At 38.3% G+C, this 27,006-nt stretch overlaps 1 protein-coding gene across 1 annotated transcript in view; it reads left to right on the forward strand.

The window, feature by feature from the left end:
* KIF25 (kinesin family member 25) overlaps positions 1 to 25,150 on the forward strand; it is a 43,638-nt gene extending 18,488 nt beyond the window's left edge. Inside the window, exons 8-15 of the mRNA XM_062573662.1 lie at positions 2,171 to 2,238; positions 6,934 to 7,008; positions 11,430 to 11,579; positions 12,896 to 13,072; positions 17,885 to 18,036; positions 20,600 to 20,797; positions 23,610 to 23,765; positions 24,993 to 25,150. Coding sequence (XP_062429646.1) covers positions 2,171 to 2,238; positions 6,934 to 7,008; positions 11,430 to 11,579; positions 12,896 to 13,072; positions 17,885 to 18,036; positions 20,600 to 20,797; positions 23,610 to 23,765; positions 24,993 to 25,150 — 1,134 coding nt within the window. The remainder of the gene's footprint in view (positions 1 to 2,170; positions 2,239 to 6,933; positions 7,009 to 11,429; positions 11,580 to 12,895; positions 13,073 to 17,884; positions 18,037 to 20,599; positions 20,798 to 23,609; positions 23,766 to 24,992) is intronic.
* The last annotated feature ends 1,856 nt before the right edge of the window (positions 25,151 to 27,006 follow it).

Consider the following 27,006-nt stretch of genomic DNA (forward strand, 5'->3'; position numbering starts at 1 on the left):
CATACGTACAGGGAAACTATGGTTTGGTCTGATGGACAGGCTTCAGCTTCACATTGTACCTGGCCTGTGCTAGAGCTCTGGTAATATTCTGCCTCATCTAGGCCACAACTTGTCATGTTTCAACTAGAATAGGGAGAAACAACTGTCTTATGGTGAAATACTGTACCAGAATTTGAAGTATGATGCAGTATAATGCTTCTCTTCTGCCAGAAGCTGTCTTCAGGCTTCCTTGAAACTCTCTGTGCATAGGCAGAGTTTTAACTTAGACAAATGACTGTGTATTGTTTTGTGAGATTGACACTACTTGCATTCAATTTAGGATGTTCTTTGACCTATTTTTCTCTTGTTTATTTAGATATTCATGACATTACAGCAAAGTTCATTTGTGTCCTTTGAAGAATTAATCAAGCACATCTTGCCTAGATGTGACTCCAATCATATTGTGATTTTAAATGGCGGATTGTAATTCCAAAGTCTAAAAAAGGCTCAAAATAAGCTTTTTGAGATTATTCAAGATTTTAAAGTCTTAGATTGCATGTATAAATACAATCATATTTCATATGGAGGATCTAGCTGCTAACCTTAGGGCTCCACAGTGACTGTCTCCAAGATTTTTTCTTGTTAATTTCTTTCTTAGTTCAAGTATATTGGCCTGAAAGTTTTGAAAGAGCATATATGTAGGCTTTCTTGAGAAAGGAAGGACATTACAAATGCTCATATGAAGACTTCTGCCTATTAACAACTCTTTTGTTTCTGTTACACAGAGTTTTTTTTTCCTGTCCCATTTCTCACCTTGGGAAAAGTTCTTCTGCAAATAAATTTGATAACTGAATCAGAAAGGTGTTTCATAAGTTTACATGATTTTCCTTGCCCTTTTCTTCTTTTTTTTTTCTTTTTTTTTTTTTTTTTTTTTTTTCCTCCGAGCCTGTTGGTTGCTGATCCTATTGTAATTGCTGAGTCAGGCCATCTTATAGCAGTGTTGTACTCACATCTGTACTGCTGATAAACTGGCCTGTTTGCTGGGATAGATAACACAGTTCATTCTGTGTTGCCATCATTAGATTGGTAATGATACACTAGCCGTCTCCAAAGAGGGAAAATGCTTGTAAATATCTCCAAAGAGGGAAAATGCTTGTAAATATAAAACAAGAACTTTAAGTGACTTTTTTAATTAGCCACCTGCATTTTGGACATACTGTTGCAATCGTTCTTTGTTCAATTCTCTTGTTACTTTATTGAGTGGCAATACTAGTTTGAATGACATTAACACTGCAAACTATTTGTCTGAAGAGCGGTAGAAATTTCTTCAACGGTTCTATCAAAACGTAATGTAATTGCAGGTATATATACTAGGAAATATACTAGGAAACCTCCTTGAATTAGATGAGGCATCTTATGTGCTGATTAGCTTCCACTTCAAGTGAGAATGTGAAGTGGAAGCTCATTTTTTTTATTTTTCTCTTCAATTAAACAGCATATGTCATGAAGAGTAAAAGGGCACAGGAGTTGCTAGTTAAGACACATGAAGGTGCTGTGATTACACTTTAGTAATACTTTAAAGAGCTGCTGACATATTTGTCAGGCTTACAAAACTGCTACACAGTGCATCTGGAAAGTGGATTCTACTAAGAACTCATCAAATTCTAGCAATTGTGACACTGCTGTTCTTTCTCATAGTTGTGCACTAGCATGATATTCTATGAAATATGCATCTTCTGTTCAATTATAGGCACAAACATATATATTTAGGCAATCTGAAACGACACCCTGAAAACTGGCCTTATAATGAAAAAGGGCTCTGTTTGCCATTTTAGTACTTTTGGTGGCAGTTAGATATGTTGGTTTTACTTGTCTGTAGCTTTCTAGGCACATAACAAGTTTAGGTGATGGTTTGGATCTTTCTCCTGAACTTAAGTGCCCATATTTTGTGCTTATTGCTCTTTAATCATCTAAATGCGTTCTGAGATCCTTTTTCCTGATCTGGCTAGTTCACTGCAGTATGCAGGTTCTAAAATCTCAAGTGCTGGTGACTGCTGGAGTAGGGTTTTGCACTTCATGATCTCTCTAATTCCTTAATTACTGTTGTAACCTGGAACATAAGCAATGATAAATATGTATTTCATTTTTATTTGTGTGCTTGTTAACTGGAAGTATTTTGTTTTCCTCTTAGGAAACCGTTTTTGTAAAGTGTAACCGTCCTGGTCACGCATCAATAAACAAGACTTTTCAGTTTGAGAGGTGGGTGGTCCTGTGTAGCAGTTTGGATTGCTGGCAGATTAGTGCAGTGAAAGCCAATTTTTTCATACGCATTGGGTAGAAAATGATCTTTTTTTTTTTTTTTTTTTTTTAAGTCTGTAGTATTCACATTCTTTCTAGGACGGAATAATACACTCAAGGATACAGATGATACGCTTCATCCTCATTCTCAGTGAAGACCACCAATATGCTTAAGTTTGAAACCTACGTAGAGATTTATTTGACCCTCTTCACGTGTCTTAGTAGCTGTCATGATCCTTGCAGCATGCTGTGAGATATTAAAATATGTTATCCACATTTTAAAGGTGAGGAATTAAGGTGGATTATATGACTGCAGCATCAAACATATAGTATGATTGAACTGAGGACTTCTAAGACCTGGTGTTCGGTCATGCTACTTATAGTTTAGAGTTAAAATGGAGTGAAAATAGAGAGCTGAGCAGAGTAGTGGCATGTAAATTAGTGGTCCTCTGAGAGAAAGGTTGCAGTGTGAACATTTTCCTAATTAGACACTAGAGAACCCACATAGGTGTGAGAAGTTTTGAATGCATCAGCTGCAATAAGGATTTTAATTGTTTTTTGTGCCTTACAAGGCATTAGAGAATCAACCCATAAGACAGAAAACTGCAGTGAGTCAGGCCGAAAGGTGCTTTGTGTTCTTTCAAAATGGAGCAGACTTGAACATCTGAAAACAGGAATGAAGAATTAAACTAATACAAGTAAGATCTGTGTAAACCAAGAGATACAAAATTTTGCCTCATGCCTTTCTTGTAATGCAAACTTTGCTTCACTGAGTTCTGTGTGTACCTTGCAGTGACTCATACAGTAGCTCTCTGCCCCGAACTATGTTTCAAAACCCTCTGGAAACGGAACACATGAGGACAATCTCATGCTTCCTTACTAAAAGCAAAACCTGTATTTAAAGTCAGATATATCGAGTATGAATTATCTATCCTGGTTTAAACTTCAGTTCTGAGCCTGTTCCACCCAAACTACTGTAGGTTTGCTAAACATTGCCTGTTATTCACCCTTTGCTTGAGGCATTCTTCTAAGAAGCTGCCCTTTTCTGCTCATCCAGACTAAGGACTGGACACTGTGCACCAAATAACTGAAAATCCCTAAGACGATGCAAATCTTTGGGAAGCTTTACTGACCCTAGAGGTTATAGGACTCCTTTGATACAAGGCATACATATGTGATATCTTAACGTACATGGTCACCTTGCATGTCTGCCAAGCTACTTGGAGTAATTCCTTTCACCCTCTAGCTATACCTAACACAGCAATACCAGTTGAAGAGAATGCAGATTAAAGCTGGAATTCAAATCTGTAGAGCAACACAGTTAATGGTATTGACACAGGACTCCAGAGGTACTGTGACTCTGGACATGTGCTGTAGATCCTGATAATCAGGAAGAAGGTTAAAAAAATGTAAATCCCTCAAAGAATGCAGTTCTTGGGAAATGTTTTTTCATTGTCCCAGCACAGCTCTTTCTTATAAACAGAAGAGCATATGGTTCTTATGAACTCAGAAATGTTTATTTTTTTAGCAATGTTTTATGGAACTAATAAATGTCAAAATATTTGATTTCAGCTCAGGAAAAAAATTCCAGCTTTCAGCATGTTATGCTTTTATAATTTTATTGGTGAATCAGTTAGCAAAATAAAAAAGTTCAGAATTTTCAAGGTGAAATTAACATTAATCACTACACAGGGACAAGTCTGTCATCATTCTGGTAAAAATAAAGGGGTTTACAGAAACAGATTTTCTGGATTTGCTGCATCTGCCATGCTCTCAGAGAGCTACTTAAGTATATGTCTATGCTTCAGCTAGTGCTGTGATTATAGTGTAGTAAAGACTAATTCAAGCCAACTTTAAAATACTTCTTTTGTGGACTGGTAGCATTTGAACCACAGCAGTTCAGTAGTGGCAGTTAAATCCCTACAGGAAGTTGGGTAAATATTTGGAGTAGTTACTGTAACATGGAGCACAAAGCCTTTTCTCTAAACTGCTACCACCACCTGACACAGTTAGCCGTCTCTACTAATTTGCAGTGTAAACATAAGGCTACCAAAACTGATTGGTACTAGCTGCGGTTGTTGCAACCTGTTTGCTTTATTTGACTGCAAAACCCACCAACATCAAGTGTTCACATCTCATTATTAACACCTAAGTTAATTTTTTTAAAGTAGTAGCTTTGAGGGAGATTTTTCATGTGTTAAGAAAAAAACATCATTTCACAATACATGGAGTTAGAACCCAAGTTGTTTAAGATTCAGGACTTGGTGCTAATGAATATTTCATTGCTTGCAGATGATAAATGAAGCAGAGAAGAATGTCTGGAAGTGCTTTTCATTTCTTATATTGACCTTGAAAATTTGATGCAGAAAGCATACTGAAGAGTATGCATGTATGCATGCAAAGCAAGGATGGAGTGTTGCGATTCAGTGACTGTGTCCTCCCAATAAGAAGTGTGCCACATCTCTGCATATTTGTTGGTTTCTCAGTTTAGTATGACAGCATGTCAGTGGAATGACAAAACAAGCAGTATTTGTCCATCAAACCAGACAAGTACTCATTTCCTGATTAAAGAGAGTACGTTTTTATACAATTTATAATTTGACTGTGGAACTCATTGCCACAGGATGTTACTCCAGGCCAAAAAATCAGCAAGACACAAACAGAAACTGAATGTTAATGCTAACAGTATTTGTTGAAACAGAAGTTCAACTCTTTCAGCTTTGAGGCCAGTTTACAATGATTAAGGATTAGGATGAGACACTCGCAGAGATGAATTATTCTGTGTCCAGCTACCATGCTATTTCTTGCTTCTACCTCTGGCCACTTGCAGAAACAGAAAGCTGAACTAAGTAGATTGGGTCTAATTCTGTATCTATGTATCAATGGTCACTCTGTGCAGTCTTATTTTTGGAGACGTTAATACTAAATCTACCTTTGTGCAGGCTACAAACCTTAATGGCCAGATCCTGGTCAAATATGCAAAGGGGCTTGAATAAATGCTAAAGAGCACACTGTGTCCTTCATTCAAGAATACTTTTAGTATCATGTATACAAGATGTAGAATATTGCTAAATGAAGCATACCAGTACACTATATACATAAGGAAGTTACTATGTTCTGTAATACTTGCTGCTACTAGAATTTCTGTTTCTAATTTGCCATTTTGCTGTAACCTATATAAAACATGCATCATTGGAAAATGGGTAAACAAAAAAAGAATCACAACAGAATGATATCCAAAAAGGAAACTTTTTCCAAAGAAAACATCCAAACCTCAAATTCTAAAGTGTGACTAAAGATGTTCATGTTTTAGATTTCATACATCTTGTATAAACAGTACTTTTTGCAGGCTGTAATCTCAGAGAGGTTACTTTTTTGGCACGTTAGAACAGAGATGAGTGAATTAGGATATCCGTGTTTTATGATAAGAATTTTCTCCCTTTGATGATTTCTTATTTTCATGTCCCAGTTTTGTGTTCTACAAATTTTATATCTGAAAGGGTTAGGGAAAAAATTTCTTTGAAGGGCCCTATGTAACCTTGCTGGATTTTTTTTCTCGAATTTGAAAAAAAAAATGTATGTAGTTGTTTTGATACAAGAATTATATTGTCATTGATCTTTTCTAAGAGGTGGAATAGCACACTAATCTAATTGCTGTTCATTGTGGTAAAAAAATAGTCTGAAATCCACATCACAACATAAAAGAAAGCCATCTGTTCCCTCTGGTGAGAAATACTCATCTCAGAATAGATAGTTCAGCAGGGGTGGGGAGGAAAAATATGTTAAACTGATGCTGCCCATGAAGACAGTGCATCATTAAACATGACCTCAAGGGCCTTTAGATTTCTGCTGTGCCACAGATTCCTTTGAGACAAGTCCTGAGGCAAATTTGCAGCCTCTGTACCTCTTTTCCCAGTTCCTTCCTGCATCTCAAGAGGAAGCACAACCCAACCACTCCCTTCCTTAGGGCCTGACACAAAGGAGACACACACAGCAGGTATTTCACAGTCAGCTGGTAGGTGGGAGAAAGTAATATGAATCAGTACTGCCTAAAGAAAAAGATAGTCTGCCAGAGAGGCAGACAAAAGGATTAGGATGAGATCAGACAGCCACAAATGTAATTTCACAGATCCCTCTCTCCAGTACAGACAACAGCCGCTTCCCCCAAAAATCAGGGGAGAACCAGAAATGCTGACTTCCAGTCCCCTGGAATACATCACAAAAAGCAAGCAGACCACTCCTTTAGTAGATTTTGGCTTCTGTCCTGCTCCAAGATTGCTGTCTTCTGTAATATACTGGAGGCACTTCAGACTTTCCTGTGCAACCTTCAAGGTTTGGCCATGCCCCATGGTTTTTTCCCTCTAGCCACCTGAACAAAGTGGTAACTCCCATGGCAGCACAGCTCTTCCTCATTACCTTTTAATTGCCTGGCAGAGGAAGTCTGGTTTAGAGCAGCAGTGAGTAGTTTCTATCTGTCAGCTTCATGTTGGCAAGCTAAATAAGTCTTTTAAAATACAATCTGTAATTGTTGCTGTCATAGAAATGTTAGTGGGTCACAGGTTTTGTGTTACTGGCCTACGTTTTCTATATTTTATGTTCTTGTAGCAACATATTTGTATTTTTTTCATCAGTTAACCATTGCATTTTGATCTTCAGAGTTTACAATGCTTCTGAGTCTCAAGACACAGTGTTTGCAGATGTGGCCCCTTTGCTAACTTCTCTTCTGGATGGGTAAGCTAAAAAGTGGGAATAGGAAAGCTAATGGATAACTGTCCCCTGAAATCCATCAATTAAAAAAAATTTACTTAAGTATTGGCTGTTAACTGCCTGACAGTCATGTCAAGTTTTGTAGCTTTTCGATTTCATTTTCCTGCTTTTTTTCTACTCAACATTAAGCGAATGTTGTTTCCCTACATAAACAGTGAACATAACTGTTTATAAAATTTAGCAGAGTGAACAAATTTGGGGGAGAAGAAGTAGGTCAGCAGTTTTCCTCTGGTCTCTTTCCATTATAACAAACATGAGCATTACATCTAATGGAGGATACTATTTTTTTTTCTTTCCTATATTTTGGTAGGTTATGTTTTAGAACTGTTTTTCAGTTGCAAACATAGTATGATACATCTTTTCCAATAGTGTATTCTTATATAAAAAGCCTGCCAGGGCTTTTCTGATTCTGATTTTCTGATCATCTGCTCTGTTACTGTGCACAGCACATGCCATAGGAGAGTATACAGTCAATTCCTAACTGAACCAGAATTGAGCATCCTCAATCTCAGTTCTTAAGAATCCTTCAGATACTAGGATTAAAACAGAATTCTAGTTTGAATAAGAAACTCTTCAGTAATAAGCACTAACAAATGTGTTTAATTACTTTTAGCCACTGAAGTTCTTGAAGTGTGATTTTCATCTACACTAAGGCCAAATTAAGCTGCTCTTGCAAATAAGCCTTGAAGTGGTTGTTGTCTTTCAGGTGTGACTTTATGTAACAGTTCCTTTCTACTCTTTTGTCACCTGGATTCAACTGAAATATAGGTGTTTGTTGTAGACCTGATTACAGTCTCTTTCCCTTCAGAATGGCATAGCTGAACAGTAGCAACTCTTGTTCCTGGCAGTCTACATACTGAAGTTTACAAGTGTCCTTTTCTGTCTGATGGTTAAAGCATCAGAAGAGGCATATGAGGATATTATGAATATTGCGAAATCCCAGCCATCCTGTTACACACGCCACAGAGGGGCCCACAAGAGCTAGCTGGGCTAAGCAAAGTTCTATATGGCCCATAGGGCCCTTACTTATCCTTGGAGAACCATAGTAACCGCAGTTTCGATAGCTGAGCAACCTGGGGACCCCTAGCTTGGAGGAATTTGGAGGGATTCTTAGAACAACTGTTTCTGCTCTATACTTACGCTGTTGCAATGAACATAAGTTTGCTTTTGCTCAGTATGTTGCCAATGCTACTTCAGTCTATCTGATCCGTACCTCTATCTACTGTATTTCCCACTTTCCAATTTGCACATTGAGAGAATCCTGTCCTGAAAGCTGGGATTTTTATATTCATTTAGGAAATGTTCTGTTATTAAAAACAAAAGAGCTGTCTTGTTTTTACAGGAGCGTAATTTAAACAGAAACAGATTTTCAGGAAAGGAAAGGCTGTGCACGAGAGCCATGTTTCTGAGGAGCCTTCCCTTTGTAAATGTGAAACAGACAGGCTTCGTCTGAACCTTGAACCTCTGTGCCCCTCCTGACTGTTTTGATCTGGGCTCCAAGATGGTCTGTAACAACCTTAAGTAGAAAGGAGTGTTCAATTGACTGTTCGACTCTTCTTCCTTATTTTCTTTTTCATTTCTTTTCTTTCTCTTTAATGAATTGTTTAATTTTTCAGTATAAATATACAGGAGGAAAAGATTGTTCTATATGCAAAATAGACAAAATACTGCAGCCTTCAAAGTTTACAGTTAGCAGTACAGGACCAGCAAGGGACTAAGATAACATTTCCTCTCTTTACAAGATTGAAGAATAAACCTTATTTATTTATCTTAAGGAAGAATAAACTCCTCCTTCTTTGATTTCTTTTGATAGTGTTCCCAACCCAGTGATAATTTCGCTGTAGTGAGCAGACACATCCTTTTCAGGAGAGGAGTACTCTAAAAGTATTGGTACTCTAATTTGACAATAACATCTTTTCAAAACAATAATTAATGAAACATAGTGAGGAAAGAGAAATGTCTGGGTTGATAGAAATGTCTCATAGCTGAATTCTAATCAGAAATATTCAGATTAGAAGCCTGAGGATATAAATAGGTTTCATGCTTTATTTAAAACACTTATGTTGGAACCAAAGCATCAACAAAGTAAACTGGATAAATATGATTTGATCTGTTACTGCTGCCCATCCTCGTGCTGAATCATCCAACAATTCATTCTTTCCTATGCTTAGTTAGATTTAATACTGCTCTGGGTAGTTTTAGCTCAGTTGATTTATTGAAATACTGTTTTGGCTTTGGCAGAGAGGATGTTATTGGCTTAATTCTCTATTTGTGTCTTTATCATCAAAATTACAAGCACCAGTGAACTTCAGCTTTTTATCATATAATCTGTGTCTTGTCATAACTCTTTTGGCCATGATGCTTGCTTTCTAACAAGTTACAAAAATTTAAATAGTAGCTGTGCCATTTGAAAGTTTGAGAGATTTCTGAAAAGACTTCTGTTCTGTTTTACCTAAGGAAAACTACTAGTTGCAAACTTCTGGCTCCCTTTTTGGTTCAAAAGATATCATTCTTGTTTTGAAGAGGAACTGGAAGTCTCCAGAAGCTATGACTTTTCAGGCAGTATGCTTTGGGGATGAAATTTTGAAAACTGCTTGTTGTTGGCCTAGCTGAAAACTATGACAATTACTCGAAGCTTTGCACTGACATAAACGAAAGTAGACTGATGACAACAGCGAATACCTAGGGAAATCCCCGCATTTCAAATTTGCAACTCCAATTTCTAGAACCTTTCATTTTGCTGTAGTGCTCTTTCCTTTAATTTCAGTTGCAGTTGCCTGCAAATTAGGGACCTTATCATAGGTTCACTGACTGCAACTTTGACTTTACATCACTAGAAAGAGTGCCCAGATATTTGCTGTATTGCTTATCAGCCCCCACTTCTTTCTAGTAAGAGAAAATTTTCTTAATAATGCTCCAAAATGATTGCTAGGTATGTTTAGTATTCAAAAGCCCTGCAAATATATTTCTTAGGGACAATTTCAGTATTTGATGACCTAAAGTCAAAAATTTGAAACAACTGGATAAGGGCTGTTCACTGAAATCTGCTGGCATGTGCTTGAAACAACATTTCTGATATGTGAGAAAGCATCAGATTACCAAAAGCAGCCGCTCAGGTCTGTCCACAGAGGAGGTATAGCTTAGGCAGTGAAATTGCACTCCCTGGCAGAATAGGAGCAAGCATTCTTGCAACTCTTTAATTGTGCTGAAATTTCAGCACACCACAAAGCACTCCTAGTGCACGGAGATTCTGCTAAAGCTGGGGCTCAGCACAAACAAGACAGACCAGTGAAGGAGCCAGTCTTGCCAGTGTACCAGCATGTTCCCTAAGAGTTTTTGCTGGCATGGTTCTGTGGTCTAAACCAACATGCCAGCAGGTGCCTGCAGTATAGACACAGGTGAGTGGGGACTAATTTACAACTGCATGTTATGGCCTTGGTCCTCAGTAAAAAATAGTACTGTGACTGCATGCATTTGTTTCTTCCCAGTTGTTTTGCTTATGATGATGTCTTGGATCCAACTGTGTTAGAAGCACATTTTGTGGATAGCATTCATATAGCTAAATTCAGATGCCTGCAGCAGAGACATTCACAGCAGAGCTGGCTGCTGTGGACTTATTTTTTAATGTTCAGTGGAGAAAATCAGGCATTTTCAGAGCTCTGTTCATTTGATGTATTTCACATGTGTATTTCCAAGAACTGTGTTCCAGAGGTGCCTGGACCTCTGCACTGACAATGTATTCTTTCGCCTTCTACAAGTCCACATCAAATCAGTTCCTCATACCCTTATTCCAGAGTAGAAATCTCCGTGTGCATGCTTGTACTCAAGTAATGCATTTGGTTTTAAATTTGTGTCTCTTATTATTAGGGCTCTCTTTATCTTCTGCAATGACTGTGGGCCGTGGCTGATGAGCCTGCCTGAAAAGGCTGTGAGAGCTGAAGAGTTTACTGTTCCCAGCTGTTAAGATATTCATGCTGTGGTCTGCTGCATAGCAGTATAAGACAAATCAAATGGTTTACTTTAAAATGTTGTACTGTAAACTGCAGTACTTTTAAGAGCTGATTAACAAGCAGCTCAGTGAGGCGTGAACTGGAAGTGGGACAGACGGGAGATCTAACATGCTCAGCCATTCCAAGCTAAGCATCCTGGTGGTGTCAGTTCCCTGACCTTCATTGCTGCTTAAAAAATAAAAATCTGTTTTACAGAAGCTATGAGCAGTACTTAAATTCAGTCTGACTTTGAGATCTTCAGGAAGAAATCTGCAGTGGCAATGTATTTATTTTTAGTCTTGGTTTGTGTTCCCCCAGTTGTTTGGGATTTAAGACATCACTTAAAAAATGCATTTGGTAATGGTAAAATAAATGAAGGGTACTTTTGATTTTCAGGTACAATGTATGTATCATGGCTTATGGGCAGACTGGAAGTGGGAAGACATATACGATGTTGGGACCACAATTAGAGGAGAACTTTGCATTCTCCATAGAAGATGAATCAGAACTTGGAATTATTCCTCGAGCTACGCAAGAAGTATTCAGGTAACACTGACCTGATAATATCAACCTAGTAAGAGTTAAGACTTTTATCAGTGGCATGCATATGGAGTTTTCACATTCAACTTTCTATAAAGGATAAATAATGTTTGCAATTCATCATTACAGATTTCAATTTTACAATGATTAATACTTATAGCACCTTTGACAACCACTCCATATGTGAGATTTGATATAGGCTTCAGTCTCTATCCTGCTTAGCTGGATTGCCTGAGAAAATTAAGATTATGCAATCATCTTGCTCAGTGTGCCTGTCCATCTGTATTTCAGACCTCTAATAAATTTTGAATACGTTTTTTGGACTGCCACAAATATGGTTAAGACACGTTCTTACAAGCTTTGTGAGGACTGACAGCTGAGTAGATGAAAGGAATCCAAATTAGAACCCAGTCGCATGGAAGGATGATAACAGACTTTCTAACAGTGATCTGGCCTGGGCTAGATTTCTCAGTTGAACGTAATACATGATTTGAACTGATATGCTGCTATGTTATAATAGAAGAGCCATTAGAGGCTGTTTCAGTTAAGTCTGCTTCTTTCAGAGGAGGATAGAGGCTAAATCAACAAGAGCCAATTTTGTACTAGAATAACTGTGTCTAACTGTAAACACCTTCCTGAGTAGACAGGCCCTTATTTTATGATTTTTCTGGAGTTTTAGGACTACTGCCTCATGTATTTTCCTCTTGACAGTAGTCAGCTTTTACAGTCTTTACTTCATACACAGTTGTGGTTAGGTCTTAACAGTAGGAGAGGGGGAATGGAATGTTGTAATAATGACCAGAAATCACAGGCCACATCAGAGGAACAGGTAGTGTGGTTGAAATACAGTCAAAAGTTACTTTTTCTGGGTTCTATACTGAGATTGTGGACAGATAACCTCTTACAGATCTAGCTGGAACAGTTTAGTATCTCAGCCTGCTTGTTACTTGCAGTCTTCCAGAGATTATCATGCCTTGACCTCTGAATGCAGTAACTCCTAGCAGGGAACTGGTATAAAAACAGCTTGAGAAGTGAGGGAGGGTGGTGGAGAAAAACAATATAAGCTGTTACCACTGTTTCCAAATGAAGGTCTATTTACTGCCTCACATATAATTAAAGTGTATGTTCTTATTCTTTAGCTCAACAGTGCTATGGGGATGAGGCACAGCCATGACTGAGGATATTTAATGGGCACATTTATCAGGTTGTAATTCAATTACAATTAAAGAATAGATCCTTATTTACAGATAGCTTACTTGGAGTTTGACTTCAGTATGTTTTGGTTTTCTTCATTTGTTTTTTTTTCTATTTTTATTCTGCAGGCTTATTTCAGAAAAGCCACCAGGGAGTTACTGGGTTGAGGTTTCTGTTGTAGAAGTATATAATAATGAAATTTTTGATCTTCTGGCCAAAGACAGTTGTGGAAGAGTGTTTGGCGTCAAACGTGATGTTGTCACAACCAGAGAAGGAAAGAGTGATGTTCCATTGCTTACATATGAGTAAGTGCATGATATGATCCTGATCATAATACAGTGTTACTGCAATGTATAGTTGTTGAAAAATCAGTTATAGATACCAGTGAACTCTTATAAACAATGAGTCCTTACCGTATGCATGTGCTCTCACTGTGTTTCAGTGACTGCAGTTGGCTCCAAATATGAGCACGGTCTCAGAAATATTACAATACAATTAATTTTGGTTATACTTCTGTGTTAAGCACTCTCTACTCAGGATACCTGAAGGTAGTTATGTCTTTCATCATTACTGGATCTGGAGCATCTTGTCAGTGCTAGGAAAAGAAAGGGTAACCCAGTCACAAAGCACTTTCCTTGGAATCTTACTGTCAGTCTAACAGATTATAATAGAAATGTACACACTTCCTATAGATTTTTAAGAAGCTGCAGAGTGTTATTTCTCTACAATCATTGGAGGTTAAAAAGTGCTATAGAAAGAATGACATTTTAAGTGATCTTTTAATATAAATGTCCATCTTACACTGTTGAGGATTCTGTTTTCATAATTGGAGGGCATTAAATTAAGATCTGATATGCTGGTCTTCCAACCTGTGGTTCTTGAAAATCCAAGTTCTTGAAATCAGAATCTAAGATAGGTCAATATCCCTTCTAATCATTCAGTTTTTAGGTGCCCACCTTCATGTGTGTGTTAAGTTTGGTTCTTATTTACATATGTCTTGATGTTGAAGGGGGGCCTAAAGTAGTTACAGGCGACAGCTGTACCTATTTAATGCCTTCTTGTACTTTGACGCATTACAAAGGCTTGTTAGTATACATGGGAATGGCATTACATATGTATAGTGTACAAAGCAAGTATTATAATACTTTTTATACATAAAACACTTATCTTTGCTATTTTGATTATAAAAATCACATGCTTATAGCAGTTCATACATTTACAAAAGCAGGTCTGTTTCAGATACTCCATTTTAGTAACAGATGTGCTGTATATTCTGGTATTAAATAAACATTAATAAAACAGGTTAAAATAAGCAGTACTAGTGGCACTGAAGAGGTGATGCTACCCAGTTGAATTAAACTACTGGACATTTCACTGTGAGCCTGCAGAATATGAGCAGATTTCAGAAGGGAGTGTTTCTGCTGTAAACTACAGAGAGGACTGGCAACTCAGAGGAAAGTTCTGTTCCTTGGGCAAATGATGTTAATATTTGTGAAGAGAGAGAAACATCTTGTCTACTGAAAAGCTCAGCACAGTATTATAACATTTTACATTTCCATGGGAAACATGATGTTTTTATTCACTTTCCTCTCATAATGCTTGTCACAATCAGATCAGGAAGAATTGGAAGTCAGATGTGAAAAGCATTCCCCCCTCTGAATTAAAACAAAACACACCCTCGGTGGAATCACATAAGCATTATAACCACTAGTTTCAGTTTATGTGGGTTGAGTTGTTGCCAGAAAGCCTTGATAAAAATATGACAATGTACTAGAGGATTGTGTAAACATCCTTTTCTTCTACCTGGTTATATGCATTTATTAACTTGTATTTTCTAGCCATTGAACTGAAAAGTGGAACACCAGAGAAACTGTAAAGTGGCTTATTTCACCAGCTGGGCTATATAATTCTTCTTTCTTCCTATGAAATAATAATCACTGCACTACCCTAGAAGGGTTTAACATTTTTCTCTGGAGTACATCTACTCTTCACACTTGAGGTTAAATATGATTTCCAGACAAATTCTGCATTCTTGATTGCACTCGGTATGTCCCATAAGAGCCTGGAATGAATTAAAAATGACTAGAGCTTGAAATGATGACTCCTTTTGTGCGCTCTCTGTCTGTGTTCTTGGATTTCCCGAGCTGTGACTATGCACAAACTTTCGGCACCTGATTAATTTGGATGGATAGAGACTCCCTAGGCATTATTGTCAGGGAAAAGACTCCTTCAGAGGGGACTGGGAACAGAACCTAACCTGTCTGTGCTGATTCTTTCCTGAAGGAGCTAATCTTTTTCCTTTGACTAGAGAAGAAAGGAACTGTATGACTTAGCAGATGAAAAATGGGTGCATACAGGGTGGGTACAATAGGAGTTGAATATTCTTCTCTGTTTTGTCAGAACCTCCAAGTAACTTTTAATTACAGTATCTCAGTGACCAAGATGCTAGCCTGGATCATTCCTTAAAAATACTTACTCCCAAGGAGGCTTTGCACAGTTAGCAGGTGACCCATCTCTTTTTCTAGGCTTTGAGGCAGAGAAAGGTGAGATGTGACTGGGATCTCTGCCATAGAAACAGGAACCAGAAACTGCAGTAAGGTTTGATTTGTTCTTCTAGTTCATAAAATGGCTGCTGTGTTTATTTCTGTAAATTTTAATGTATGGTAAAGGAACCCGGTGCTTTGAACTAAGAACCTTCTGAAAACATTTATCCAAATCAATTTATAAATACTCAGTTCTAATGCAAATATATACAAAAATACGGACACATATCTCAATTACAATGCAAGCTGCAAAAAAGACCAATTCATAAGTGGGTTATATTAATAATTATACAGAAAGGTTAATAAGAAAAAGCAAATCCAAACAAAGTAAGGGAACCATTGAGTGAGGCCACCCAGCTGCCTGAAATCTAAAGTAAACAGCTGGTGCTTTGAATAAAAACATATCCTCATTTGTGATAATATTTCATCTCAGAATATATTGGTCTGCTGGGTCTCATTGGTTTCTCCATATGTCCAATAAAATACAGTAGTCTCTTTCCTGTTAAATGTGTACATCCTACTGAATCACAAAAACCTCAACTTCTTTCTTCTTTTACAACTTGATTGACTTTGGACAGCTTTCAGTATCCAGTTTCTAAGCACAATGAAGCTCCTCTTTGTAGGAGGTGATCCTTGAATGTATGGTACATACAGCATGACACAGTAGTAAAGATTATACCAAAAATCATTCCTGAGAGATGGTCCCATTGAAGAGCTGCTGTGATGAATTGCAGCACTGGGCTGGTAATGCTGTTTACCTCTGATGTCAACTGCAGTTTCCTAACAGGTGACCAGCACTAACTGCATATCCCAAGGTTTAGCTCTGTCGCAAACTCCAGTTAGAGCACAGCAGCTTAGCGGCACTGCCCACCTGCCAGTGCACAGTAGCAACAGCTTGCAGAAGCCAATTGCTGTCCCAATGAAGGCTGCTCACCGCTCAGGCTATCTATCCAGTTCTGACTGTTCAGCTCCTGGAAAATGCAGCTCAAAAATCAGGAAGGCAGGAACTGTCTCCTTGAATAGTTAGATCACCCCAGTGTGTGGCTGTACCTTCAAACTGAGCCAGGGAGGCATTATGGGGAGCCATCACTGGATGCACAGAGGCAGAGGTATTACAGGGGATGAGAGTACACATGGCTCAGGCTGAAGTCTATAGTAAACATGTAGTTCCTGAAATTCTTGTTTATGGTGTTGCTGGATTACTCAGGGAATTGCTTATACAGTTACTTCTCTCTTAACTGTCTGCCTTATAAAGGTAAGTATGGTATAGCTAAGGTATTCCCTTCTTCAGTGTATATATACCTCTGCTTTATTTTTGGATTAAGTTGTTTCAATTAGGTATATCTCTTTTTTTCTCTGACCTCTTCAAGTATGCCTATTCTTACCATGTAATATGTTTGTATCCAGTGAGACTTTCACTGAAATTGGCCAAATCTAAGTCATGAAGGCCTTGTCTTTTATCACATGCTTACTTTTGCAGCAATGCAGAACCAAGTCTGTAGTGGGCAGTGTGTCAGGAAAGTTATTAATGGTTCTGGTGTTTCACAAGGTATATTCTGTAACCTGGTTGCGATACGCAGTCATAATAATTTACACACCTATCTAGAAACTAGATGTGATACTGTCTAACATGCTCTAGGTGACCCTATTTAAGTAGAGGGGTTAGCCTAGATGATCTCAAGAGGTCCCTTCCAACCTCAACCATTACTGATTCTGTGAAACTAATGCTTTGTGGTATAGCTTGGGTGATTACTGAACAAGGCAGTGCAGTGAAAGGAAAGGGTAAGGAACACCATTTTATTGGTGTTCCAATAAACCTCATTTGTTTTCAGATTGCTAACCTGTGGAAAATGGTAGGTTTTTTTCTTTACCTGATCTGTTTATTTCACCTTCTGTATCATGTTTTTTGCCCTTCAATTGCTTATACTTGCAGTGTTTCCTTCAACTGAAAAACAGAACAGATAGTATAAGATAAAATGATCTATATAAACTTATGCCTGTCTATATTGTACCGCAATCCCCCTTGTTAACTGAACAGCAGAACTGAACTTTTTCACAAGGATTTTGGAATTAATTTTGAATGTAAACTGCAATTTCCAAAGGCCCAAATAATTTTTTCCCCTCTATTTCTGTACCTCCCAAAGAGCAGGTGCTTGTTTAACATAAACTAGTCAACTCTGTATCTGTAAGACCAGAGATTTCACGAACCTCTAAGTCTCTTTGTGTATTTTTTTCCAAAGTGCAGAGGTATAGAAATCTGAATCACTCCTAGAGCTGAGCTACTCCGTCTACAGTCTTGTAAGGCTGGCAGGTTGCTTCCTCAGCAGTTTCAGTATTAAGTCACAGCTTTTGCCTTGAATTTTCATCTTGGACTATCTCCCACCAGAAAAGGACTGTAACATAGCAGCTTGTGTAACTCAAAACTGAGAGCAATTTAGAGAGAGTGGGGAATAGTACAAGGAGTTAGAAGAGTGAGGAAGAGGAAATGATCAGTTCATCTCCAAGTTGCCAGCTTTCTCATGTCATTTTTACTGTGAATCAGTTAAACTTTCTCCTTGCTTCTTTATTTCCTAGAACTGTTGAAAATGCATCTGAATTCTTGCATCTAGTAAACAAAGGCCTACGGTTAAGAGTCAGACACCCAACACTGGTGCACGCTCATTCCTCTCGTTCTCATCTGGTAGTTACATTGACCATAACCACAATTGTCTCTGGAGATAACTTTGGTAAGCAGGATGTTAACTGAAATATATCTAGAGCCAGTTGTTTCTGAAATATAGTCTGTGAACTGAAAGATTTTTGTTTTGTTCTTTCTTCATTTTTCCAGGGCTTAATCCATTCCCTCAGCTCTTTTCTTTTGTTGTTTAACTTTTCAAATACCTTTTTAAACATCTTATCAGTTTGATTTTTGAATGCCACTGGTTTTACTAGATGCTTTCATAGAAGCTTTTTACTTTTCATTACATGTCTTGAGTTATGCTGTTCTTACTTATTTCATTAGTTGTTTCATGCTATAAAACTTGATCAGCAAGTCATCATCTGATAGATACTTAAATAGTTAAATCACTTTGTATGACATATGATTTAATTATACTTGCTAAGTTTGTGGTAAAGCTAACCAATGTTGTTGGTGTTTTAGGGCATATGCCCTAATGTGTTTTAAGGCATATGCTAATCAGCATATGCTGTTCGGTGAGAACAAATGTTTTTTTATCTGCTGCCTTGCAATAAATCCATTAAATTCAGAGTCTCTTGAACTATTAATAATAGGTCACTGTGGGAACCGACAACATAGCTGTCTTATTTAATATGGCAAAACCTGTATTTCTACATTATTGTTATGGCCTTTGCTTGTTTTTTCATTACCACATCAACGCTTATGTTTATTGCTTTAGTAATAACCTGGCTTTTGGGGGGTTCACTTTGTATTCTTTTGCTCATGTTGTAATTAGACTCTCCTTTTTCAGTGCTGTAGTCTGTTTCCTTTATATTCCGTGACAACAATATGGTTTTAGAAAGTGGAAAATATTTAACATTTTTTCTTTCTAGATTGCTATCAGAAATTAGACCGACAATATTAGCAAAACAGAACAAACAGTGCCCTCATTTACCTATGGCCCCTGCCAAAAGACACAGTCATTTTGCATGTTGCAGCTCTAGCGTTCCAGATGTTAGCTCTCTCCAGTTCCAGATTCTTGTCAATCAGGCAGATGTTACTTTTCAAAACACAGACTGTTTGCATCGTTACCACCCCAGCCATCTTGTCTAGTCCAGACTTACCTCTGCCATTGCTAAATTGCAGTCACCTTGCCATACCACCTTGTCTGGCAGTAAAACTCTATAGAAATATCTAATTTATATTGAATGCAAACTCTTAGGTTTACAGTTCATAGCCCAAGGATGAAGATGAGCGATATGGGTGCAGGGTGGGGAGAAAGCAGCATTGCAAATGGGACCTCGTTATAGAAGTGTGACAGTACATTCTGTTTAAAAGGAACAATTCTTGACTTAAAATCTACATGCAGTTGACAAGTATCTCAGCACTGGAGATCTAAGTTATAAAGTTTAAGATGAGCTCTTCAACTAAAGCAAGAGTAGACAAGCAAGTGCGTTTTCAGGTTAGATTAAGCTATTAAGAGTGGTTTGTTTCAGTAATGTCTATTGTTTAAGGGGAGGCAGTTACTTCATTTATTCATCTCAGTCTGAAGAGGAGAGAGAACACTTATTTTTACTCTTTCTGGAATGATACCATTTTTTCTGTGTAAGTCAACACAGTTGTTCAGTCTACAGTGTGAACAGCTAGCTCGGGTATTAGCAGCAGCCTAGCTGCAGAGGTGCAGAGCTCTACAAGCCATGTCTGCTCCCTACTCAAGTTTTGCAGCCCATGGTGAACTTTGTCCTATTGCAACTAGAGTCCTTAAGACCTCAAGCCAGTGTATTGTCTCTGTTACCTGTAGCTGAGCCTCCGCCTTTTACTCTTTTATGTCTTTCCTTACAACAAAGAGAGATGGAAGAAAACCAGAACACTGAAGAAAAAGAGCAGAACTGCTTTGGGAAAGTCCTTTTGCACATATTGCTGCTAAGGTAATGCCATAGCAGCTTTCCAGAGAATTTATCTTCCTCTTTCTTCCTAGAAGAGAGTAAAAACCAGATGCTGCTAAGGAAGGGGAAATGTGAAACAGTCTAGTGCAGCTACAGAACAAGGGCCAGGACAGGTAGGTGAGCTATCTGAACAAGCGGAAGTAATGCTAGCAAGGCTAATAGCTCATCAGGCAGAGACACAACAGTGAGATAAGATGGCTGAAGGAAATCTAGAGGAAACAGCAGCAAAGGACAGAATGGAAGAGGCAGGATGAACAATTTTGGCCAAAGCCACAGCAGATGAAAGACCAACAGACTTCAGAACTTACTGCTCCTACCCATCCAGAATTCCACTTTGTTTGCAGTCAGTCTAAAATATGACAAAATGCCTTTTTGAAGTACTTATGGTCTCCTGTTTCTTGCTTTCCAGCTAGAATTGTGTATACTGGGGACATCAGACACAATACAACCTACGTCAAGTCTTGTTACCAACCAGTATGATTGGTCTGATGAGCAAAACGTTAAACAGGATAGACAAGCTTTCAAACCAAGATGTTCAGCCTGCCAGTATCATTGATTCTGACTTGTATATTGCTTCTGTTAGAATATCCTGAAACAGCAGACATTGTGCTCCCCCTTGTAGATGCCATCTCAATTTCCAGTGTCACTAAGAAACTCTTTTTTTTTTTTCTTTTTTTCACTAAGCAGGTATTTCATGGGAAGATGAACTAACCAGTCAGAAGCTAAATAAAGAGATTTCCTGCACCTTTCCACAGAAAATGAGAGAAAATAGATCTACCTTTTCTTCCAGAGCTTCTTCACCAGCACAATTTGATGCAACTGAAAAACCAAAGCAAATCAAAACTAGACTGCAGCTGGTGGATCTGGCTGGTAGCGAGTGTGTCGGTAAGCAGATGCATCTGTTTATAAAAAAGCTGTTTGGAATGATGGGCATGGATCCTCCCAGATACGGAGTAAAGCCCTTGCCTCTAGCTCTTTACGTAGGGATATGTGTTACTCTACTTTTGCACAGGAGGCGATTTAAATCACACAGATTCTGACATAAATGAAGTTTTGGGATTTTACTTTTCCAGTTTTACACTGGTGCAGTTTAACTGAAAATCTGACTGCATTAGCTTGAAGTAAGACCAGGGCAGGTACCCATATCGTAGATACATTATTTGTTCAGACTGCTTTTCTTAGGTTTGTTTTTCTACTCTGAAATTTATTATGTCTTTGTACAGGAATGTTCAAAGTGTGTAAATTATTTAAATCTTACAAATATTTGTAATAATTGATATCACCATGTGTGGGTTTCTCTGCTTCACTGTGGAAAAATTCTTAACAGAAGTTAGTGTTGAAAAGATCATACCGTTTTCATTGTTTTTACAAAGCATTTTCCTCTTCCCCCCCCCCCCCTTCTATGCACATAACAATTTAAAAAACTTGATTATTTCCTAAAGGACAAGCTTTCTTACCAAGAAAAGACAAGCAGCCAAATGTACCATTCCAGAAATAATGTTTTGAAAACTGAAGCAGTATTATGAAAGAGTCTTTTACATTACTGCCAAGAGTTCTTGCTGCTGCTCACTGTTAAACTTTTGTTCTACAGAGAAGCAGAATGTAATACATTATTTTTTCATTTGCTGTGAGTACTGGAAACTGTTTGGTAAACATGTAACTGAGCAGTAGTGTGTGTGTTTGTTCTCTCAGTCCAACCAGGCCAAATATTTACTTGGTTTGGGGCTCAGTGGGCAGATCCTCCAGTGAAGCCAGCAGAAGTGTGCTCACTTTACCTCAGTGTTAGATATGGCCCAGCACATGCAGTAGGCTAACCTCTGCCATTGGCTACACTGCTGAAATTTGAAGAAACCTGCTCTGATAAAAGTGAGGGCAGCTATTGTTGACTTGCTTTTGTTTTGTTTTGTTTTGTTTTTTTTTTCCTCTAATGTGGATTTCCACTAAGTAAGTGATCAGGTATCACACATACTTAAAATGTACATCAGCACCTTGCCTTGTTAATGGCTGGTAATGTTCTCAACAGCTCCACAGCCATCCTAGATCACTTACGCCATTGACAAGCGAAGTGGTCATTTCTTAGCAGACTCATTTTGCCTTGAAAACTCAGCTAAGAGCTTTGTGGAAGTTCATCTGATCAGACATACACGTTTGCCTTTCAAACTTCACTCATTTGCAATTTTCTGCTTGAAGGTGATACCTGTTGTCTTAGCAGTCCTTGCTTCTCTTCACTGACTATGAAAGAAGCCTGGGGACAGCCAGCAGATGCAGATCCAAGTAAAGTTAGTCTGAGATGCATCCTATTTCAGATTATTATCCATCCTATGGCAGGGTTTTCCAGACTGTTTTCCTCTGTGCCACTCTTCCAAGAGGTTGTATCATCGCAGCCTCATCCTCTCCATTACAGTAACATTGCTCCAGCCCTCTGTGGTTTTTTCTGTTATTGTGCCTTCTCATACTTACTTACCCTTTAACATCTCTTTTGTTCTAGCTTGGAAAATGCTGGCCTAAAGGAGAAAATAAGATCTTTAGCCTCTCTCTGTACAGCTTCTTTCTTTCTATAGAGGTAGGAGAGAAGGCAGTTGAGGCAACTCTGGCCCATTCTGACCATTACACTAGTGTTAGCTCTGCCTAACCTGGTCATGTGCCCTGGGTAATGAAATGTGATTGCAGATGCACCTGTAGCTCTTCTGCTACCATAAAGATGATGTAAATGCTAATAGATGATGCTAAATGCTAATAGTAAGCTCCTCTTCCCCAAATGACTAGGAAGAATTATTCTAACTAACTACACACTCATCCAGACTGATCAAAGTGTTGAGCTTGAGGCAGCTTTACTAAATTGGTGCAATTTGATGTGTAGACCAAACCTTGCAGTGTTGCTTGAGGGCAGCATTAGCAACACACTCACCATGCAGGCTGGATGGTAAAAGGGCATCCTTTTCCTATATGGACAAGTATAGTGAATCATACAATAAAGAACAGTATCTTACAGGATTTGGTAAACATAAACTCCTCAAACTTACGGCCGTTGTACAACTCTGTTTCTGCAGCATACATCATCAGCTTTGAAACTCAGTGTTGATCCTAACGGATACACACTGGGCAGCTATTACAAGGATTCAACAGGCTTCTCTCCCAAGACAGTATGGACTGGTATTTACAAAAGCAGTTTAGTCTTTAATCTTGTAGTGTTCCTACTTACTCAGTTCCTGTTCCTGATATATACAGAGTCACGATGCACTATACAGCTGGAGAGATTGACTTTAACATGAGATACCTCAGAACATCTGCCGTCACTGAATTTCTTTAACCCTGTTTCAAAAGAATAGATGTACTGAACAGTGTATTGCTACTGTGGAGTAAGCAACCACTGCATTTTGCTTTTAGCATGGATGGATTGGAAGTTATCCCACCCTTGGTCCCAGCTTTTATGGGGGCAGGTTTAGCTCAGTTGGTTAGAGCGTGGTGCTGCTATTGCCAAGGTCATGGGTTCAATCCCCATATGGGGCTATGCTGAGGGTTGGACTAGATGATCTCCAGAGGTCCCTTCCAACCTTACCATTCTATGGTTCTGTTTCAGAATGTATATTTAGAAGTGTTGTGTCACAAATAGGTGATAAACACAATAAAATTTTTCACACACTATTCTAAGCAGCTGTGCTTAGTCTTACCATTACCTTTCTCTACGCTGTATTAGGTATGTCTGGAGTGACAGGTGCAGCACTGAGAGAGACATCGTTTATTAACCGCAGCTTGTCTGCTCTGGCAGACGTTCTCGGAGCAATAGCAGAACAGCGATCTCACGTACCATACAGAAACAGTAAACTTACGCATCTGCTCCAGGATGCTGTTGGTAAGCAATTATTCTGATTTTTGTTCAATAATATAAAATAGACTTCTTTTTCCAACCTTTCCCCCTCCTTTGTTGGGTAAAACTAAACAATGAGCTTGTGTTGACACATTTCCTCTGTATGTTGGCCTCTGTTTAAACAGTCTAGCTTTGGAGCAAGTACACAGATCTGTCAGTAAAGAGTGCAAGTTCTGAACTCCTCCTGAATTTGGCTAAGTCTTGATGTTTCCAAAGTTCAGTTTATTAATACACTTAGAATAATCACATCCCTAATAATACAGTGTGAAAGCTAATGATTGCATTTCACTGGTGTTCCATGTTGTGCACAGTTTACAAGTTAAGCTTCAGTCTTAATTAGTACAGAGCACAGTCAGGTATTTGCAAATCTCTTGTGCTACAGGACACTGTATTAGACAAAGGAGGCAAACTCCAGAACACCTGTACAGTAGTCTACTACAGCTTCTTTGTGTGTTCAAGTCACTTTTTCTTTAGCTCTTCATCTATACAGAAATAGCTTTACATAAAGTAATCTCAGCAGTAATATCAGGTTTGCATCAAGTCCATACGGTATATTAATTTATTCTTTCCTTCAGCTATAGAGCAGCAACTGCTATGTTTTTAGTTCCAGAAGTCTCCCGTTCAAGGTAGAGACAGTGACTGAGATAACAGCTCTTCAGACTTTCAGAAAAAAACTATTTATTTTTACTTGACCTTCTGATTTCCCCTAGTGCAGAGAGTGCTGTCAAAGGGGGAAGCCAAAGCAGCAAGTCTAGGAGCTAGGCTCTATGCACAATGAGCCTGTTTTCAATCATGCTTAGTGCATGATGTGGGATACTGTTTAGATGCAATGCTTAAAATAGCGATTTCTGTGTTCATTTAATCACTGTAAACTTTTAATAGATCCATTTTGTTGTACTGCTGCAAGTGAGCCATTTTGCCTTCACCTTGAATTTGCAAAGATCTGACAAAGCTTAGTGAGGTGTCCAGACCCACAATGTACACAGAGACTAATGGATGAAGCCATAAGGGGAAAGAATCCTATATTACAAATTGTGAAATATTTATTCTGCTACTGGAGAAGCACTTAGAGACTTCTTGTAAGCAGCTGTCCATTTTCAACAGCTGTGTTTCATATAGTCTTCTGCTTCTTACCAGTTCATAATTTACTGAAAATAATAGGTAAATGGGTGTTTTTTGTCTGTCTCTCTCCCTCTCCCCCCCCCTCTTTAGGAGGTGATGCTAAACTGCTGGTGATTCTGTGCATCTCTCCTGACCAGAAGTACTTAGCAGAATCAATGCAGTCTTTGGGATTTGGAACTCGTGCTCGGCAAGTTCAGAGAGGACAAGTCAAGAAAAAAAATCTCCCAGTGCTGAGTAAAGCAAAATAAAACCTAAGACTCCTGTGGATTAAAGTATTATTAATGAGTTCCTCAGACTGAAATGTATATTGTTGTCCTAAAGCCATTCTTCTAGATATCAACTGCCAGATAAAATAAACATTCCTTAATATGGCGTTAGCAAGCCATAAAGCTGCTGATAATATTCTTGCTCCAAGAATAACAAATATTGACAACAGCTACCAACCATGATGGAATGCACAGAAATAAATCAGGCTTTTTTTCTTTTCTTTTTTTTTCCCCCTTTTTCCTTTTTTTTTTTTTTTTTTTTCTTTTTCTTTCTTTTTTTTTTTTTTTTTTTTTTTTTGGAGAGCTACTTCAAGACATGATTTTGATGATGCGTTTCCTTTGGACAAGTAAGTAGAGCAAGGTCAACTGAACCATGGTTTAGGATGGCTCACTTCAGAAAGACTAAGGCTGCATATTGTTATTTCAGTAGAAGGCAGGCATGAGTCAAACTACCATTCAATGCTTCAAAGCAGCGAACAAAAAGCTCCCACCACTTTGGATGAAAATGAGACACATCATCTTTCTAGCATGGGGTCATTCCTAATGCATTATCAACAGTAAGGAGCGTAGAGTATTGAATGGGGTTCAGCTTGCTGATTTCCAAAATGAAATAACAACAATAGTGAGATGGAGAAAAGGGAATTAGGCTGCATCTGTTATGCTTCTGGAATGTAGCTCAGGAAGCAAATAAGGGATTATACCGCTCTTGGAAAACATGCTCAGGTTAAATGGTTGCAGCAAATTCCAGCTCTACCTAGGAATAATACTTTGCCTGTTTTTCGGTCCATGAGTGATGAAAGGCACTGAACTATAGCTTCTCATGGCTAATAGGACCTAACTCGTAGCAGACTTGCTTGTTGTTTCGTTCGCATTTCTGTAGTACTTAAGTTAACCACTTCACAATTTCAGTCATGTCTGCCCAATAGAGAAGGATGAATAGAAGCTTCCCAACTACTAAGTGAATAAAAACACCAAGAATCTAGCTCATGGTATAATCTTCATCATCTTCAGTGGGCTTTTTACCATCTTATCAATGTTGAAATCACATAATGAGGGTTTCTGAATGAAGTTATGTGAGGAGAAGTTTCAAATAAATTTAAGCAACAGTCAAGATGATTAGAAGTAGTTCTGAGATACATAGTTGGGTTCTTGTAACATCTGATGTTTTTTTTTTTTTTTTTTTTTTTTTTTATGTACTGCTTTATTGCTCAGCAGAGTGCTCAGGATTCATTCTGAATTTTTGCCTCCAGTTATAACTGCCTCCAGACTAGGAGAGAGGTCACTGGTAGGTCACTGCAAGAAGGCTTAAATTGCAGTTGCCTGCCCAAAAGGCTGGAGTTACAGTATTCCAAATCAGTTAACCTTCACAAACATAAATATTTATCCAGCGATTATATAGCATGCTACTACTGGAACTTCATCCTTGAATATGTAACAGCTGCTGTGTTGCATGCAGTACAATTGTGTTCATAACATTAGAATTGCAACTGGAAGGTTGTAATAACACCTGGTTTTCTATATAATGTTGCAAAGGTAAAAGTGCTTTAACTTTACCTGATACCTGCTGTAGCAGAAGGGCTGAAAAATCTGGACACAGGCCCTTATGAAGCTGAGTGGTCACTAAGGCAATCTCACCAAGTGTTAGATGAAGAAATGTTAGCCTATTAAGTGGAACACAGGAGTAGACAGCTTCAGGCTTGCTATAGTCTCATGACAGGCTACTAAATCAAACAGGATTAGAGCTCTAAAGGGGGTTAAGTGACAAGGGAGGGCTAGCTGATTCCACTGGCATCTTTAAAGTTCCTCAAATATTTCTGAGGATTTGGCACTTTCTAAAG

This window comes from Rhea pennata, chromosome 3 (assembly GCF_028389875.1).
Source record: "Rhea pennata isolate bPtePen1 chromosome 3, bPtePen1.pri, whole genome shotgun sequence".
NCBI lineage: Eukaryota > Metazoa > Chordata > Aves > Rheiformes > Rheidae > Rhea > Rhea pennata.